Source organism: Bufo bufo, chromosome 4 (assembly GCF_905171765.1).
Source record: "Bufo bufo chromosome 4, aBufBuf1.1, whole genome shotgun sequence".
Taxonomy (NCBI): Eukaryota; Metazoa; Chordata; class Amphibia; order Anura; family Bufonidae; genus Bufo; species Bufo bufo.
This window is the reverse complement of record NC_053392.1, coordinates 217,968,664-217,989,354: the sequence shown is the minus strand read 5'-3', so window position 1 is coordinate 217,989,354 and position 20,691 is coordinate 217,968,664. Positions and strand designations below refer to the sequence as shown.

General features: G+C 49.3%; 1 protein-coding gene across 4 annotated transcripts in view; it reads right to left on the bottom strand.

Annotated features, from left to right (window-relative positions):
• The window catches only part of ATP11B (ATPase phospholipid transporting 11B (putative)), a 177,486-nt gene that overhangs the window by 25,676 nt on the left and 131,119 nt on the right, over positions 1-20,691 (bottom strand). For all 4 annotated transcript variants that reach the window (XM_040428283.1, XM_040428282.1, XM_040428281.1 and 1 more), the window contains exon 26: positions 7,289-7,354. In XM_040428283.1, coding sequence (XP_040284217.1) covers positions 7,289-7,354 — 66 coding nt within the window. The remainder of the gene's footprint in view (positions 1-7,288; positions 7,355-20,691) is intronic.

The following is a 20,691-nucleotide window of genomic DNA, read 5'->3' as shown; positions in this document are numbered from 1 at the left end:
GTTCTTCCAGAAGTGTGCTGGTTTTTTAAGATGTGCCTTCTTATTCTTAAGGCTTATCAGTGGCTTGCACCGTGCAGTGAACCCTGTGTATTTACTTTCATGCAGTATTCTCTTTATAGATTTGGATATTGATACGCCTATATCCTGGAGAGTGTTGTTCACTTGGTTGGCTGTTGTGAAGGGGTTTCTCTTCACCGTGGTAATTATTCTGTGATCATCCACCACTGTTGTCTTTCATGGGCGTCCAGGTCTTTTTGCATTGTTGAGGTCACCAGTGCTTTCTTTCTCAGGATCCACCAAACTGTAGATTTTGCCACTCCTAATAGTGTAGCAGTTTCACGAATGGGTTTTTTCTGTTTTCGCAGATGAAGGATGGCTTGTTTCAGCTGCATGGAGAGCTCCTTTGACTGCATGTTTACTTCTCAGCAAAATCTTCAAAATGCAAGCACCACACCTCAAATCAACTCCAGTCCTTTAATGTGCTTAATTGAGAATGAAATAATGAAGGCTGCCCATGAAACAGCCTTTGAGTCAATTGTCCAATTACTTTTGGTCCCTGTAAAAACAGGGTGCCACATGTAAAAAGGAGCTGAAACTCCTAAACCCTTTATCCAATTTTAATGTGGATACCCTGAAATGAAAGCTAAAAGTCTAGACTTTATGTCCATGCCAATTATTTTAATAATAACTTGAATATGTTTTAGTAAACAGATAAAAAAAAAAGATTTTTGTATAACTTACCAGTAAAATCTCTTTCTCACTCTTCATTGGGGACACAGGAACCGTGGGTATAGCTATGCCCTCTAGGAGGCGTTGACACTAGTAAAAGCTGTTAGCTCCTCCCCTGGCAGCTATACCCCCTCCAGCCTGAAGAGAGAGCTTCAGTTTGTGTACAAGCAGTAGGAGAAGCAAGCCAACCAAAGAAAAACATGGAACACCAACCATGCACAAAGACCCAACGGGGTTCTAACCAGCAACAGCCACAACTGTGGTCGAACAACAATACTGGGTGGGTGCTGGGTACCCCAATGAAGAGCGAGAAAGAGATTTTACTGGTAAGTTATACAAAAATCTCCTTTTCTCGCCCATATTCATTGGGGGACACAGGAACCGAAGGACGTTCAAAAGCAGTCCACAGGGAGGGAAAAACCACAGACCCATGGAAGCAAGCATCCCTGCACTGCAGGCATCCAAGAACTGTCGCCTGCAAGACCACGCAGCCCAAGGCAGCGACCGCCGATGCATAAGTATGCACCTGGTAAATTTTTGTGAACGTGTATAAGGAGGACCAAGTAGCCACATTACACAACTGTGCAGCCGAAGCGCGATTCCTCCGAGCCAAAGAAGCGCCCACCGCTCTGGTGGAGTGAGCCGTGACACCGAAGGGCAGAACCCTGCTCCGGGCGCGGTATGCTTCAGCACTTGCAGACCGAATCCAACGTGCAATCGCCACCTTGGAGGCCGCCAATCCCTAGCGAGGACCCTCTGGAAGACAAAGGGGTTCCGTACGCCGGAAGGGACTGGAGGCTGCCAAATAATGATCAGAGCTCTGACCACGTCCAATAATGTAACTCCCTTACGTAGGGTGTGAAGGAGAGGGACAGTGAAGAAAGGACAATTTCTTCATTGATATGGAAGTCAGAGACCACCTTCGGAAAAGAAGGAATGGGCCGGAGAACTGCCTTAACCTTGTGAAGAACCAGGAAGGGTTTTCTGCAAGAGAGCACCCCCAACTCAGACACCCGTCTGATGGATGTGATAGCCCCAAGAAAAAACTACCTTCTAGGACAGGAGCCTGAGTGAGATCTCCCGCAAGGGCTCAAAGGGAGAAGACTGGAACGCTGAGAGAACTTCAGAACTATTCAGATCCCAAGGCAGTAAAGGACGGTACGGAGAAACAGTATGTGCCATTCCCTGAAGGAAGGTTTCCATGGGGACCAGAGGACACTGGAAAGCTGCCCCAGGATAGAAGCACCAACACCTGACCCATCAAGAAACTAAGGGCTAAACCAAGGTCCAACCCTGATTGTAGAATTGATAGGACCGTGGGGAGTGAAAAAACGGAGTGAGGGGATGTCCCGGCTTTCACAGAAGCCCAGGAAGGACCTCCAGGTCCTATAATAGATCCTGGGCGATGCAGGCTTCCTGGCCTGAATCATAGTGCGGATGACGTTCGCCGAAAACCCTCTCCACGTCAGAATGGCGGTTTCAATCGCCACGCCATCAACCAAAGACCCTAAATGCTGATGTATGACTGAACCCTGTGAAAGAAGGTCGTCTCTGAGTGGCAGTGACCAAGGCACGTCTCCTAGAAGGAGAACGAGGTCGGCATACCACACGCGACGGGGCCAATCCGGAGCAACTAGGAATTGTCGAAATGCCTTCCATCTTGATCTTCCGTATAACCTTGGGTAGGAGGGTAAGGGAAAAAAAGACGTAAGGAGGGAGAACTCCCGCCAAGGAGATATCAGGGCGTCCACGCCGCATGCTTCCAGAACTCGGACCGAAAGGTGGGAAGCTTTCGTGTAGATACAGTTAGCACACCCGGACCAGTGGAAGGAGTCCCTGTAGAAGGAGGGATGTGGAGGACGCCAAAGCCCACCAGTCCGGACCGGAGCGTGTCTGGAAATGGAAGGCCACAAAATGAATACCCCGTGCAAATGCAGATGAGGGAAGGTAGTAACATAGGAACTACCAAGGCATGCGGGGTGGCTATGAACCATGAGCCAGAGGAGGAAAAGGACAGGAGAAGAATAGGCTAGGTCTAAGCCCATTCCCTGTCTGACACTGGCGCTATAAAGAAGTAGCCAAGGATTAAGTGACTAATCAAAAACTCAGCCAGAGAAGGAAGCCAGGCAAGGGGAGTCACACTGTATTGCTACCCCCATACCCCAGCAGAGGAGGGGGCCACCCGCAGAGGCCACCAAATTCAGTGCTAGAGGAGTCCACCACCTGACGAAAGAGCTGTGCAGTAAGAACCCAAGTATGTAATGGTAACGCAATACCGCTCCCACAGTAGTAGCCAGCGCTTGCCCCGTCAGCGCAAAACTGAGAGGGAGGCCCGAGACTATCCGTAGAAGCCACATACCATACTGCCCCAGTTAAGTAGAGCTTACCTTAAAAACTGTACCTGGAAGGGCGCTGAACAGGAGAAACTGCCAAGCTAGCGCCAGGGTAGGACCCCTACCTGAGGGGGATGTCCCACTGCAGCGACCACAAACTCGAGCATTAGCGAAAGCTGCATCTGTGGAGGAGAAGACGCTGTAGCAGCTAAACCAGAGTGCCAGCATAACCACTTTCCCAGAGAAGGAGGAGTGGTGGATAGAGAATACAGAGTCAGTGAAACACTCGACTCAACATATATGTGCAATGGTGTATGCACTACGTATTGATGCAAACAATATCATGACCGACTGTAACAATGGAAGCCCATGGAGATGGGGGGTCTCTAGGACACATACGGTAAGTGATGCTAGGTAACCCCCTGAGAAGACAGGGGATGTTATAATCATGCCCCAAACCAGCACCAAAAAGAAAAGAAGGATACAATGAGGAATAGCCACCGAATCCAGTGGCGGCACCCATATACCACTAGAGTAAGAGTACCGGGCACCCGCGGGTACCGACTGTGCCACGCCCCCTTGTGAATAAGCGAAGGCACCTAGAGCCGTGGCGCAGTTGAAATTGCAGCATCCGAAGATGTTTAGTTATTCCCCCGCTAGTGGATCACTTGTGGAAGGGGGTAATGCAACAGGAAGCACGGTGATGTGCAACACTCCGCCTATGGAAGGATAGAGCAACAGTCAGGACCGTATCCAATGGTGGTGCAATTACCCTACCTATGGAAGGTGGAATGCATACGGCAAGTACTTAAGCCAGTGGTAAAGAAAATACGCCACCTATGAAGGGGGGTTAATGCCCACGGCGAGAACTAGTGCATATGGCGAGTCCTGTACCTCGTGGGAGTGCAATTATTGCACCTAAGTAAGGGGGTAATGCATACAGCACACATTGTAACCAGTGATAATGTCATCACGCCACCTATGGAAGGGGCTAATGCATACGGCAGGTACTGAACCCAGTGGAGATGCAATTCCGCCACCTACAGAAGGGGGAAAGTATACGTCTGGCACTGAAACCAGTGTTACTATACATAGTCCACCTATGGCAGGGGACAATGTATAAGGCAAGTACTGTATCCCAAAGTAGTGCAAGTACACCGCCTATGGAAGGGGGTAATGCATACGACAAGTACTGCTGGCCACCGTAAACACAATCTTGGGAGATTGCTTCGGATTCATGTCAGGGTCTGAATCTGTGATTCTTACACCCCCCCCCCACCTCGGACGGACCCTCTCCTGTGAGGGAGGGTGTGTCTGAGCATGACCCAGGGAGGAAGGGTGGGGGTGCGGGGATATTCGAGGAGAAAAGATGTGCTGTGGAATACCAGAGGTTCTCCAAAGTATTGCGGAGGTGGAAAATTATCAACCAAACGACCCAGAGGGTGGATTGGGAATACTTCAGCTGTCCTCCACGGGATTTGCGAAGGTGGAGAATTATCAAGCAAACGGCCCCGGAGGGCGGATTGGGAACTATGAGGTCCTCCTTATCCGAGATAGGACACGGGCCCAGTGTGGTACCACACAGACAGGGTGGTCCTGCGGTAGTGCGGGCTGAGGAGGGGGACCCGTATGGAGCACATTTTTATTTATTTATTTTTTTTATTTTATTTTTATGTAACTAAGATGCCGGCCTCAAGTGCACAAGAGGCCGGAAAGGGTTAAATTCCTCCACATTACTAACCTTGCACTAGGAGTAGATCCCCAGATATGCCGGCCTAAAGAGGTGGCTGGGCAGGAAGGGTTAAGGCCATTTTGAGGACCGGGGCGGAGCTCAGCATGTTTCTGGGGAGGGGGAAGTAGGGCGGGAAGAATTTGCGCCAGAGTGCACCCCCCCCTACCAGGGAACGCAAAGGGGCGATCCAAGCTTCTGTGCACAGCCGATTAGGGTATTGCTAGCCCCTGCATCGGCCGAACCACAGAGACCAGAGCAGCGCGCGAAATGCGCCCGCCCGCCAACAGGCGGGGGCTCTATCCCACGGGCCGGGCGGACACCAGCGCGGGCCGGGCAAACATCGCGGCTGGAACATGGCGTAGGCTCCCGAAAGGGGTGGATAATGGCGGTAGGTGCCAGGAGGTTCCACAGCATTAACCCCCTATGTGCCGTTGTCCCGGCTTGGAGGACAACAATGAGCGACCTGTGCCAGGGGGTTTGCCAGAGGGGGAGTGGGTGCTGGGCTATGCTGAAGCCCTGTGCCTGTTTGAAAACTATTGCCACCAAGAGGGAGGGAGAGGGAAGACCAAACGACACAGGAGGGTTAAACATACTTACCTAGTCCAGTGTACTCACCTCATCTTCATCCTCTTCTCCTGCAGTCATCTTCACCCCTCCTCTTCTCCAGCAGGGTCACCCCTTCAGCTACTGGCACCGTAATGGCAGGACGCTGGAAGGGGGACTTGGATGGGTGACCCTTCTGCTGGCAGGATGCAGGGGAGCGAGGCTGCCCTGGTCCACCTTATCTTCTTGTGGGGGAGGAGGCAGCGTGGCGAACCAACACTGGCATGCTCCCCCGGGAGAACAGGGAGGCTAGGCGACTGCTGTTTCCCATCTGAAAAAGGAAAATAATAAACTAAAATAAAAAAATCTTCAGGAGCAGGGAGGTCTTGCCTCCTATTGACACTAGAAAAAACTGAAGCTCTCTCTCCAGGCTGGAGGGGGTATAGCTGCCAGGGGAGGAGCTAACAGCTTTTACTAGTGTCAACGCCTCCTAGAGGACATCGCTATACCCACAGTTCCTGTGTCCCCCAATGAATATGGGCGAGAAAAACTAAATTTGTGTCAGTGTCCAAATATATATGGACCTAACTGTATATACAACAAACACAAAGGAATATACAAAATATACCGTATTTTTCACTTTATTAGGCTACTTTCACACTAGCGTTCGGGGCTCCGCTTGTGAGTTCCGTTTGAAGGCTCTCACAAGCGGCCCCGAACGGATCCGTCCAGCCCAGAATGCATCAGTCTGGAACCGTTTGTCCTCCGCTCCGCTCAGCAGGCGGACACCTGAACGCAGCTTGCAGCGTTCGGGTGTCCGCCTGGCCGTGCGGAGGCAAACGGATCCGTCCAGACTTACAATGTAAGTCAATGGGGACGGATCCGTTTGAAGTTGACACTATATGGCTCAATGTTCAAACGGATCCGTCCCCCATTGACTTTCAATGTAAAGTCAAAACGGATCCGTTTGCTAATGCAAACGGATCCGTTCTGAACGGATACAAGCGTTTGCATTATAGGTGCGGATCCGTCTGTGCAGATACCAGACGGATCCGCACCTAACGCAGGTGTGAAAGTAGCCTAAGAAGCACTTTTTTCCCTGTGTCTTATAAAGCGAATAATAAAGAGCGCTTCCATTCTAGAAGCGCTCATTAGTACCGGAGTACCAGGAAGAGGTGGAGGCTCTGTACTCACCACTTCCTGGTCCTTGGCTGTGCTGTGGCTGCGCTCAGCCTGAGGGTGCTCTGTGACCTCACGCTGTGTGCGTCGGATCACAGCACAGCTGCAGCAGGAAGAAGACCGAGCGCGCTGGAGGTGAGGAGCGGCGGCGTCCAGGAGCAGGAGAGTTAAGTGTTTTTATTTTTTTTATTTGATCTGTGGCATGGGGGCTAATAAATGGCACTGGGGCTGACAAATGGCATGGAGGCTCATAGATGGCATGGAGGCTCATAATGGGGGCTGATAAATGGCATGGGTGGGCTGAGCTGAGGTCTTACTGGGGTCTTGTTAACATTGGGGGTCTAATCTGAGGTTTGATCGAGGGTCTTATTAACATTGGGGGTCTGATTAGGGCTGCCAGATGAGGTCCGATTAACATTCGGTGTCTGATTGCTAGCCTGATCTGAGGTCTAATGAAAAATATTTTTTTCTTATTGTCCTCTAAAACCTAGGTGCCTCTTATCATCGGGTACATCTTATAAAGTGAAAAATACGGTAATTAATAACCCGTGCTTAATTTTTTTACGCAACAGATTCCTGGAGTGCAGGTAAACTGCATCCAGACTGCAAGAAACCAAATGAATGTAATATTTTTCTTTTGGTTGTGAATTGGGAAGAAAATATTCATATGGACATCAGTACTGTTACGTAAAGGACTTACAAACTTACTTGACATTTTATGTTGATTTTTTTACTGTGAAATGTTCAAAAGAGGGAGGTTTGCAAAACTCACCTTCATAGTAACTGTTAAAACCATGACTGTAAAGACCAAAGTTCCAAATGTCCAGTTTCCAAACATCTAAACAAAAATGTGACAAAGTACTGCATTAGTAACATAGTAGAATACACGTCTATGCACACAACTGCAAAAGTGGGGACAAAAGATATATAGGGACATTTACTATGCTATATACATATGCCCCTTTGTTTGCAAATTTTGTCGGTCTTTTTTTATTTATTTTTTTGCAGCAAAATTATCAACTTTTCCCCCTTTGCGCCACTTTTCGTAAGTAGAGCGAAAAGAGGGCTTAATGTGGTCTGGCAGCGGTGGCGCAGCACATTTATCTTCATTCATATCAGTTTTCTGGTGTGAATAAAGACAAATCTACAGCAGCCAGAAGGCTGCCATAGATTTTAGACTTGCACAGATGTGCCAAATCTAAGGCCTCTTGCACATGACCGTATGTCTTTCAGTATTTTGCGGTCCTCAAAAACGGATCCGCAAAAAATACGGATGACGTCCGTGTGCATTCCGTTTTTAATGGAACGGAACAGCCGGCCTGTGATGGAACAGTACTATCCTTGTCCGTTATGCGGACAATAATAGGACATGTTCTATCTCTGAACGGAACGGGGGGGGAAGGGGGACGGAAATAAAATACGGAGTACCTTCCGGATCCACTGAAATGAATGGTTCCGTATACGGAACGCAAAAAACTGAACGTAAACGGGAAAAAAAACCAAAAAACGTTTGTGTGCAAGAGGCCTAAGATTGGCGTGCTCCTCTGCATAAGTTTGGCATGTACTCCGGCTGCGCAGGACAATGCTAGTCTCAATAAATGTCCTGCATAGTTTACAAGGATCCTGCTACTACAGTAAAATAAGAAATTAATAAAACTGCCGGTTTGTGGGACCAGTGATGGAAGTTATGGTAGGAAAATACCTCCTATTTTAATGGGGTTGTTTCAATAAGACACCCCCTGTCCGTACAAAGATTAGGGCATATGTTTGTGGGGGTACTGGTGCTTGAGAGGCAGTGGCAGCAATCAACGGATCAGTTTTCCTTCCTATTTATTTTTTTACTTTACTGTTCCTTTAAGGGAGTTTCTAATTCCTACAGCCACTGCACAGAGATCTCTTCTAGCAACACAAAACAGAGGGAATTTAACAAACTACACACCGTATAGGCCCCATTCACCCGACCCTATGGCCGTCGTGCAGGGTTGTGGACTGCAAACAGTGGGTCCGCAGTACACGGGCACTGGCCGTGTGAATTCCGTGCTACGGATGCAGACCCACTGTTTCGAATGGGTCCGTGATCTGCAGAATATGGTGATATAGGAAAAAGGCATGGATCTCTGAAGCCCCTCTGTGGGCTTTCTGGTCCGTGCCTCAGCACTGCAAAAGATCTTTTGCAGTATTTTGCGGATTGCGAACTCACCGCAGCAAAGTTCACACAGCCAGTGCCTGTGCATTGCAGACCGCTATTTGCAGTCTGCAGCATGGGCACAGTGACCATACGGTTGTGTTAATGAGCCCTTAGAATATAACTGAATGCACAAAAAAGCCCCACCATTCGAGATTTTCCAAAGTAGTTATAAGAGGTGCAAAAAGTGCGTAAATTGATTAAAAACATCAATACTGCTAAACTACTCCTCTCTTTTAGTGATACTCTTACCAGTTGCCTGATAGGTTTCAGTATCTGAAGGCATGCATAGCATGGAAAGGAGGAAAAATGAAGAGAAGTAGAGGCGAGAGATAAAGTAAAAGAACACAGATGGACATTCAAATGGAGGTTACTAGCTGCATGGTGAAGAGTGTTAGTAGAATAGTCATCGTCCAGGCACCGTCATAATTTGCTTTACAAAGTACCACAAAGTAAAACTACAGAATTTAAAGGGGTTCTGCAGTTTGTTTAAACTGATGATCTATCATCTGGATAGATCATCAGCATCTGATCGGCGGGGTCAGACACCCAGGACCCCCACCGATCAGCTGTTTGAGAAGGCAGCGGTGGTGCCGCTGCCTTCTCGCTGTTTACCACAGGCCCAGTGACGTCACGACTAGTATCACTGGCCTGGGCGGAGCTAAGCTCTGTTCACTTGAATGGAGTTTAGCCGCGCCCAGGCCAGTTGATACTAGTCGTGACGTTACTGGGCCTGCGGTAAACCGCGGCGCTCCTGGATCGCAGCTACCTTCTCAAACAGCTGATTGGCGGGGGTCGGACCCCCGCCGATCAGATGCTGATAGTTTAAACAAACTGTAGAACCCCTTTAATGCTCAAATTGCTACATTTCTAACCTTTTTTTCATTGTTGCAACGCATATCTTTGAAAATAATGCAAATATTTCTGATTAACCCTTTAATACACAGCGTTCTGATTATCCTTTTATATTTTTAACATAATCCGTCCCCCATAAGATCATAAATCACTTCTGGTGAGAATTCCCTCTTTAAAATATTATTTTGTAGTTTACCACTGTAATGCATTCATAGGAAAACCAGCTACATGTGAACTGTCTCCAGTCAGTCTATGCTGTCACAGCAATCCATAATGAAACGCTTGATTATTTCCAATGTACCAGTTTATGGCTGTCAAGGTGTGTAATGTCATTCCCTTAACATATGGTCCTAATGTACTTCGGCATTCTACCACCATCCGGATTTACCTGAGGACATCCTCCCACTAACACTTATGACCACCCGAGACTCTTCACTTGACTATGATGTCTATTCACTAATTTAAATCTTGTACTGTATATACATCACTATTTTCATTGTAATTATTGCACTGTCACTAATTATTGCCTTATCTTGTAAACTATTCCAGTGATCTGAGGAAGGCTATATGCCGAAAAACTAATATGTAAACTGGAAAACCGCCCATGCAATAAAATACTGTACTTAAGGGTCCATTCACACGTCCGTGTGTGTTTTGCGGATCAACGGATCCGCAAAACACGGACATCGGCGATGTGCGTTCCGCATTTTGCGGACCGCACATCGCCGGCATTCTCATAGAAAATGCCTTTTCTTGTCCGACTGCGGACAAGAATAGGACATGTTCTATTTTTTTGGGGATCGGAATTGCGGACCCGGAAGTGCGGATCCGCAATTCCGAATACGGGCAGCACATCGTGTTGCCCCATAGAAATGAATGGGTCTGCGGAACGAAATTGCGGACGTGTGAATGGACCCTAAAGCAAATAAGTGGAATTCAGGAGTCTTTCTGTACATTGCAACTCGGCCTGGGAAACGTCTCCTGACACCCACACAATTTCTCCATTCAGAGTGTGATCCAACTATTCACTATCCAGTAATGACACTGGCAGAGCTGAGCTGGGTTTACTAAGACCCAGCAGCTCTGCCATGCCAGGATGGATTGTCATTGGCTCTAATAAAGAACACAGAGGCACTTAGAGACCACTTCTGTCTTCTCCTCAGGATGCCTGGCTCTCACTGAAAGGTCTACGGCTCCTATGCAGACCTACAGTGGATATAAGAGCCCAGACCTGAATCTGATTGAAAATCTGTGGGGTGATCTGAAGAGGGCTGTACACAGGAGATGCCCTCGCAATCTGACAGATTTGGAGTGTTTTTGCAAAGAAGAGTGGGCAAATCTTGCCAAGTCAAAATGTGCCATGCTGATAGACTCATACCCCAAAAAGACTGAGTGCTGTAATAAAATCAAAAGGTGCTTCAACAAAGTATTAGTTTAAGGGTGTGCACATTTATGCAACCATATTATTTTATTTTTATATTTTTTCTTCCCTCTACCTAAAAGATTTCAGTTTGTTTTTCAATTGAGTGGTACAGTTTGTAGGTCACATTAAAGGTGGAAAAAGTTCTGAATTTTTTTTATCTTTGTCTAATTTTTTACAGCACAGAAACCTGACATTTTAACACTTTTTATATCCACTGTGTGTGTCTCTATGGTGCCTCATCAGATTTGTCTCTCAGTTTAGCAGGAGTTGTTACAGCAGTCACAGACCACTGAAATCATGGGGTCTGTCACCACAGTATGCTGCCCTGCAGTGAGCTGATGGGCTTCCTTTAAAGGTATCCGCATGTTACATATTATATGCGGTTTTTCTGTATGGATTTCTTTGTGCAGAAAATGCAGTACCAGCAAAGTGAATGAGATTTGCCAATTCTCATGTATACATTGAGTATTTTGTATGAGCGGAAATTGACCTGCTGTGGGGATTTTAAAATGTGGAGTGGAGTGGTTTTCCAAATAGACTTCAATATGGTTCTTAACCTCCTAACAGTCACATTAAAATTGGAAAAACCCTCCTAAAAATGTCATTATTATTTTATTTTTATAGGAACCTGTCACCGGGATTTTGTGTATAGAGCTGGACACATGGGTTGCTAGATGGCCGCTAGCACATCCGCAATACCCAGTCCCCATAGCTCTGTGTGCTTTTATGGTGTAAAAAAAACTATCTAGTTGGCGCACAACTCAGGGGACACCATTGCATTTCTAACCCTTTAGTAACATAAAATTAATTATGTTTTTCCCATCTCAAATATTGGGGACATATCGCTAGGATATGTCCCTATTGACTGATAAGTGTGGGTCCCACTGCACTGAGAACGGAGGCCTGAAAGTTGTGTTCTGTTTGTTTTAAAACTCTTTTTATTATTTTTTCAGCCAATGAGACAAATATAATGACCGTTTGATACAAGGGATACAAATCCATTCAAATAGGAGATAGAAAAGAGATGACATAATGAGCATCAGGATCAACTATATGACATTGTAATCATTCTTGTAGTCAAACATTCCGGATAAAGCAGATCTATACGTAGCACTAATCTCCACGTGTTAAACCTTAAACCAAACTCAAAACACGAAAAAGGGGGGGGGGGGGGGGCTTGGAAACTGAGGGTAAATAAGAAAGGGAGAAGGCAAATAAATGATACATATTTCCCAATCTAGATTCATATACCTCATACTTCATATTTTCTGCATACAAATATGCAATGTGTGCAGGTACCCTAGGGGTATGTTCACATGACAGATTTAGAAAACACGCTGAAAAAAAATCAGAGCGGAATCTCTGCACTTTTGGGTGCATTTTTTCAGCTTCTCATTTATTTCAATGGGAGACTCAGGGCAGATTCCACACCAAAATATAAGATTCTGCTCCTTTTTCCATGCCGTTTTTTAGCGTGAAAAACACAGCCAGAACACTGTGTGAATGGGCACTAAAATCTTTCAAGAAAAATCACTAAAATAAAGTGGCCTAAATGGGAGGAAATGCTCAAAAAACCCAAAGACTGTAGCGTGTTTATAAACGGGGGAGCAATTCTTCCGCATGTGATCCGTTGCTTGAGGCAATCCCCAGCAAAAAAATTCATACAATGGAGGATGTCGGCAGCGGACCACATGCACCACATAGGTAGTCTAATGGTAGCACCCATGCCACAATTCCTCCGCATGTGATCCGTTGCTAGCGGCAATCCCCAGAAAAAAATGCATAATTGAGGATGTCGGCAGTGGACCACATGCACCACAAAGGCATTCTACACAAGATGGAGTAGTGTGTGGATGAAAATATACAAATACATAAATCACAGCAAAAGGTGCACCACAATGATATGCAACTGACAATACTGGCTAATCCCTCAGGCTGATGTTAAAAACTGAGATTTTAGCCAATGTATTCCAGTCAGGAACACAACGGAGCCCTTTTGCACCACCGTCAAGGTATCTCAGTGTGGCATGGGTCCTACCACTAGACTACCTATGGTGTGTGAACACAGTCTGAGAGGTGCCAAGATCCAACTCACAGCCAAGCTCCCACATACCTCCATAGTGATATCATTTATGCACTGGGAGAAGGGATAAGGCTGCAAGCCCCACCTATAACAGGCCATGTGACACAGACTACCAGGTGCACTAGAATGTTACCAGCATTGCGCAATGGCACATTCCATACATATAAGGAAAAAATCACCAAAATAAAAGTGGCCTAAATGGGAGGAAATGCTCAAAGACCCCAAACACTGTGGCGTGTTTATAACTGGGGGAGCAATTCTTTTGCATGTGATCCGTTGCTAGAGGCAATCCCCAGCAAAATATTCATACAATGGAGGATGTCGGCAGCGGACCACATGCACCACATAGGTAGTCTAATGGTAGCACCCATGCCACACTGAGATACCTTGACGGTGGTGCAAAGGGGCTCCGTTGTGTTCCTGACTGGAATACATTGGCTAAAATATCAGTTTTTAACATCAGCCTGAGGGATTAGCCAGTATTGTCAGTTGCATATCATTGTGGTGCACCTTTTGCGGGGATTTACCTAAAATCTTTCAACAGGAAATTCATTATAAAACCATTCTCAATGACCTGTAGGGCTAGCTCAGCTAAATGTAATGTAAAAATATTGTTCACATAGCCATCTGTTGCTTCACATTGTCGCAGAGGGTGTGGCCATGACCAGAGGGGTAGGGAGAGTAGGGAACCAGACACCAGTAGCAGTACCATTATTGGCTTGCTTGCAAGACAGCAATGTAGTTTCCTTAGGTCCCATCAATCTGCACGCAATGCTCCATAATGAGACAGTGAAAACAGAATATTCAAAATCTTTACTAGTTTATTGAAAAGTGAAAACTAAAACTTTGCATTGACATAAGTATTCAGAGCCTTTACTCAGTAATTAGTTGTAGCTCCTTTGTCAGCGATTACAGATCCGGTCTACTTGGGTACGATGCCACAAGGTTTGCACACCTGGATCTGGGAATTTTCTGCCATTCTTCTCTGCAGATCCTCTCAAGCTCTGTCAGGTTGGATGGCGACTGTCGGTGGACAGCCATTTTCAGGTCTCTCCAGGGACATTCGGTTGGGTTCACGTTGTGCCTAAGCCACTTTTGTGTTGTCTTGGCTGTGTGCTTAGTGTCACTGTCTTGTTGGAAGGAAAACCTTCTTCCCAGTCTGAGGTCGAGAGCACTCTGGACTCAGGTTTTCATTAGGAATGTCTCTGTGCTTTGCTCCATTCATATTTCCCTCAACCCTGACAGGTCACCCTGTCCCAGCCACTGAAAAACATCCCCACAACATTACGCTGCCACCAATATGCTTCAATGTATGGATGGTATTGGGCACATGATGAGCAGTAGCTTGTTTCTAGCAGGCATGATGCTTAGCACTGTGGCCAAAAAGTTCAATCTTGGTTTCATCAGACCTGAGAATCTTGTTTCACACAGTCTGTTTGTCCTTTAAGTGTTTTTTGTTTTTTTTTACACAAACTCCAGGTGGGCTTTCATATGTCTATTACTGAGGAAAGGCTTCTTTCTGGCCACTCTGCCATAAAGCCCAGATTGGTGGAGTGCTGAAGTGATGGTTGACCTTCTGGAAGTTTCTCCCATCTGCACAAAGGATCTCTGGAGGTCAGCCAGAGTGACCATTGAGTTCTTGGTCACCTCTCTTACCAAGGCCCTTCACCTCGATTACTTACTCTGGAGTGGCAGCCAGCTCTAGAAAGAATCCTAGTTGTTCCAAACATCATCCCTTTAGGAATTATAGAGGCCATTGTGCTCCTGGGAACTTTCAGTGCAGGAGATACTTTTTGTACCCTTCTCCAGATCTGTGCCTCCACACAATCAGGACTCTGAGCTCTATAGGCAGTTCTTTCCTTCTCATGGTTTGGTTTTTGCTCTGATATGTATTGTCAGCTGTGAGGCCTTATATAGACAGGGGTCTATCTTTCTAAATCATGCCCAGTTAACTGATTTTAGTGCAGGGGTACTCTGAACAAGGAGTAAAAACAACTCAAAGTGAAATAGGAGACCCCCAGAGCTAAATTTCAAGTGTCATAGCAAAAGGGTCTGAATACTTATGTCCATCTGAAATTTTAGTTTTTCCTTTTTAATAAATTTGCAAAAAATTGCAAAATTTTGTTTTCACTTTCTCACTTTTTTATTTCAGTACAAAGCCACTACATAAAGTGTAAAAACGAGATTTTTGCATAACTTACCAGTAAAATCTCTTTCTCGCTCTTTCCTTGGGGGACACAGAAGACCTTGGGTATAGCTCATCTCCCTAGGAGGCGTGACACTAAGTGAAGACTGTTAAGCCCCTCCTCCACAGCTATACCCTCAGCCTGGAGAGAGAGACTGCCAGTTGCGTGTCCAAGTAGTGAGAAAAGGCAAAGTCCAAAAAATTGGAACCAACAAGCCAACTACCCTAAGGGTAAAACAAACTCGGAAACAGTCAGAGAAGAACAAAGAATGGGTGGGTGCTGTGTCCCCCAAGGAAAGAGCGAGAAAGAGATTTTACTGGTAAGTTATACAAAAATCTCGTTTTCTCGCCCAATTTCCTTGGGGGACACAGAAGACCTTGGGACGTTCAAAAGCAGTCCAAAGGGGGAGGGACCACAGCACCAAGGCGAAGCACCCGAAGGCATCAAAAAAACCCGCCGCCTGCAGACCAGGCGGCCCAAGGCAGCATACGCCGAAGCCCGCGTATGCACCCTGTAGAACTCGGTAAGGTGTGCAAGGAAGACCAGTGACCGCCTTGCACAAATGGATGGCCGAAGCCTAAAGCCTCCGGCCCAGGAAAAAACCGACGGCCCTGGCCAAATGAATGGTGACACCAAAAGCAGGACCCTGCCCTTGGTGCGGCAACCACAACAAGAGCCACTCTGAGAAAGCGGAAGAAAGTCACCCTGGAGGCCGTCAACCCTTTGCTCGGACCTCCTGGAAACATAAGAGACCGAACGTCGACAAGAGTCGGAGATCTCCAAGTAAAAACTGCAAGGCCCAAACAACGTCCAAATCGGTGAAGTGTCCGTTCCCGGGGGGGGGGGGGGGGGGGGGGGAAGGGGAGGACGACTGCCTCAATGAAATGAAGGACAAATACCACCTTCAGAAGGAAGGAAGAGACGGAATGGAGAACAGTCCTGTCCTGGGGGAAGACAGAAGGCTCGGAACAAGAAGGGCCGCCACTCAGGCACCCGTCAGAGACACGATGGCTACAGAAACCCAACCGTACAGGACAGAAGGAGTAGAGAGAACTTCTGTAACGGCTCCAAGGAAAAATTGGATCGCCAAGAGCCCAGTATGTAGTTCCCAGGACGGTACCGGAGGGCAGTACAAAGGAACCCAAGAGCCGCTCCATGGAAGAAGTTCCTGACAGGCCCAGAGGGACGGGGAACGCTGAAAGAGGAAGGACAGGAATGACACTTGATACTTCAAGCAACGGAGTCCCAGCCCCAGGTCCAGGCCGGACTGGAGAAAGACAGAACCATGGAGAAAGGCAGAGTGGGGGAACGCCCAGCTTCCCACAGAACCCCAGGTAAAGCCCTAAGTCCTACCACAGATCCTGGACGAAAACTCGGCTAGAAGCGAACACTAGCGAGCCCACTAGAGTCGCCTGGGCAAGCGGGTGAAAACCCAATGATCAGGCGCGGACCAGTAACACGGGTAGAACAGTCGGTAGAACTGGTCCCGTCGGCCCCCGAGCAAGGTTGTCCCGTATCCCCCCAGAGTGGGGAAGCAGAAGGACAAACGGACAGGAACCGAAGGGTCCGCCCAGCAACCGCCAGGACAAGACAGGCTAAAGCCGAAGCCAATGTAGCCACCACAGGAAGACAGACTACAGTTCCGGTGTGGGAGATCAAAAGACAATCCTGACCAAATGGTAGTCCTCCCAAGTTACCGAGAAGGTGAATCCAAAGCCGAAACATTGCCTAGAATGGAAAAAACGCAATCTGCAACCAGCGGGAGGACAGAAAGCGGTAGACCCGGTAACTAGGCACACAGCTAGTACAGCCAGTGTGGACAAGGGAGACTGAAAAGGAACACCATAACCATCCAAATGAACAAACATGCTCTCCCCAGAGGGAAGGGCAGTGAAGGAACAGCCTCTGAAGCGTGGCCGGAACAGACGCCACATCGGAATGATCTGTACCGAGTGGGAGTCAAACAGAGCCGGCGAGAAAAGGCAGGCGAGACAGAGGCCGGTATAACACCCTCCAACCAAAAAAGGGGGAGTGGGCAACAGAGAGGCCATAGGACAGCTCAAAAGCAGAACACCGCTACACAGAGACGCCCGGTTCACCGCCACGCAGAAGGCGAATACCCTGAAGAACCCAAGGTGGAGGTCCCCCGGACCTGTATAAGCGAGCACCCAAGAGAAGTTGGGTGACCTTCCCAAGAAGAGCGGCCCGAACCTGGTAGCAGATCAGACTGAAGCACCGAGGGCGCCAATCCGGAAAGAATCATACCACACTGCACCAGAATGATCTCCTTAGAGAATAGTGCAAGGCTTGCGGCAATCATCGTATCCCAAGAGAAAAAGAATGTCGCAGGAGGAAGGAGGCTACGTACGAGTAGCCCCGTAAGCAGTGAGAAGGCCAACCCACCTACAGGACGAGAAGGCATACACGGCCCAAACAACGCACAAGAACGTCCGCTCACTGCAAAAATATAACACCGCGAAGAGGGCCAGCCACAGAGTGCCACAGTATCTACGGGAGTGCAAACTGAAAGGAGTTATGCACAAGACTAATATGGAATGCGATGGAACGCAAACTGACCGCCCCGAAAGGGAGGAAATGTACCTGGCAAACTGCAGTGGGCAAGAATGCAAAGGCCTGCCCCAAAAAGGGGGAGATGCCCAAGGCCGTACCTACGTCAGAGAAGTAGGGCATACCATACTTCGCCCAGAAAGGCGCCATGCACATGGCCACACAGTATCCAGCGGAAACGCAGGAGGTCCACCTAGGGAAAAGGGGGACATGCATAGGGCTATCCTAGCATTAAGTGAGTGTGCAACAATTCACCCAACACCGAAATTTCGTGAGAGTGTAACTACTCCGCCAATGAAGGGGAACATGTGCAAGTCCAGTACAGCACATACAAGGACAGCCTTGAATCTTGTGAGCGTGCAAAATTCCACCCATGGAATGAGGGGTGGTCACGCACAAGGCCAGCACCGTATCCAAGGGGAGCGCAAGCGTTCCGCCCATGTTAGAGGCCATGCTCAAGGCCAGCAACGTATCTGGTGAGCGTAGTATGCCGCCCAGAAAAGGAAGGGGGGGGGGGGAATCATGCACAAGGCCAGCATCGCATACAGGGAGAATGCGAGCAGTCGGTGAGAATGTGTGTATGCCACCTGAAGGAGGCATGCCCATGGCCGGCAGCGAATCCAGTGAGAGTGCGTACACCGCCCACGGAAGGGGGGTCATGATGTGGCCGACGGTGGATCCAGAGAGAGTGCATGTATAGGGGTCATGCACATGGCCAACAATGTACAGGCGAGAGAACAACCACCGACCGAGGGAGTGTATGTATGCCGCCACCCGGGAAGGAGGCATGCCCAAGGCCGGTAGTGAATCCAATGAGAGTACATCATATCGCCTATGGAAGGTGGTCATGCACATGGCTGGCAGTGAATCCAGTGAGAGTGCCGAATGCCGTCCACAGAAGGGAGTCATGCCTATGGCAGGCAGCGAATCCAGAGAGAGTGCAGCGTTCCGCCTAAGGAAAGGGGTCGTGCACATGGCCAGCACCGTATCCGGTGAAAGTGCAGTATTCCGCCTAAAAAAGGGGGGTCACGCACATGATCGGCAACGAATCCAGTGAGAGTGTAGCGTTCCGCCTATGGAAGGGGGGCACGCACATGGCCGGCAGCTAATCCAGTGAGAGTGCAGAGTTCCGCCTAAGGAAGGGGGTCGTGCACATGGCCAGCACCGTATCCGGTGAAAGTGCAGTATTCCGCCTGAAAAAGGGGGTCATGCACATGATCGGCAACGAATCCAGTGAGAGTGTAGCGTTCCGCCTATGGAAGGGGGGCACGCACATGGCCAGCAGCGAACCCAGTGAGAGTGCCGTGTTCCACCTATGTAAGGGGGTCGTGCACATGGCCAGCATTGTATCCGGAGAAACTGCAGTAGGCCGCCAAAGAAAGTCATGCACAAGGCCAACCCGCAGTTAGGGAGAGTGCAGTATCCCGCCCAGGAGGGGGGTCCTGCACATGGCAGGCACCATAACTGGAGAGGGTGACTAATGTTGCCTACAGAAAAAGCATGCACCTTGACCAGCGCCGTAGCGCGGAGAGGGCAAAAAAAAACCCAGAAGGGGAAAAAAAGAACCTGGCAGCGCCGCAGCCGGGGAGCGCGACACCATGCCGCCTATGGAAGGGGGGCATGTATACAGGCAGCACTCTGAGATGAGGCTGCAGCATCCTGCGCAGCCCACAAGTCATATATATAAGGCAGATGCCACCTACAGGGCACAGATCCACCCATACAGGCCCATCCTCTGTGGGCGGGGGAACCTCCAGGCGGGAAAAATTCGCGCCTGGAGAAGTTCCAGCCCCCTCCAACAGAGGCCTGAATTTTTGCGGCCTAGTAGGCCGTGAAGCTGGGGCCTAAATTTTTAGCGGCGCCCGGCGAACCGGGGCCCGCACAGTATTTAAAGTAGCGGCCGGGCCTACGGAGCGGCACATACCGGCCGCGGGTGCCCACCCCGCGGGCCGGAAGAGCCGGGGCCTAAATTTTTAGCGGCGCCCGGCTGACCGGGGCCGCAAGTACTTAAAGTACCAGCCGGGCCTACGGAGCGGCACATACCGGCCGCGGGTGCCCACCCCGCGAGCCGGGGACCCGGATAGAGCGGGATCGTCTTGAAGTGGAACACAAGACTTCGGCGCCCGGCCGACCGGAAGGTTCCGACGGTCGGCCGGGGCTGTTGAAGCGCTCCTTTGCAGGCCGCGGTGCCCACCCAGGTGTCCGGAAGTCAGGACCCTGCACCCGGCAGCCATTTTACCCCTGGAGCGGGCCCCTGGCCTAGAACAGCGCTCCATATGATTTCACCCCTGCCGGCAGCTACAACCACCTTTCCCCTGGACCGGTGCCCGTGAGAGCAGGGAGGGTCAGTGGCAGCAAGGCGCGGGCCCTCTGGCCCTGAAGTAGTGGCCGGTAAGAGGGAGGGGGACCCTGAGACCGGGTCTGTGAGGGTGGGACGCCTGCATGACCCCTCCGTCAGGGGCAGCTAGGTGCGGACCTCCGCAGCTCCCTAGGCATTCCTCTTGTAGGAACAAGGGTGCCAATGTCCTGGAGGCCAGGAGAGAGGGAGCAGATGTCGCCCTGCGGCAGCCCAGGGCCAGCCTAGGTCTAGCAGGGACAGAAGGGTCCATAGGCCCAGGTAAGGGTCAGGCACGCAGGAGACCGAGGGGTGGGGGGACGTAGGGCTGGAGAAGCCAATCTCTCACCATAGCCGTCTTCACCCTCGGTCTGTTCCAGCAGGGTCGCCCCTTCAGCTACTGGCACCGTAGTGGCAGGACGCCGGGGGAGGTACTTGGCGTGCGGGCGACCCTTGCGCTGGCGGGATGCAGGGGAGCTGGGCTGCCCTGGTCCACCTTGCCTTCTGTGGGGGAGGCAGCAGTGCGGGTGACCGGCACTG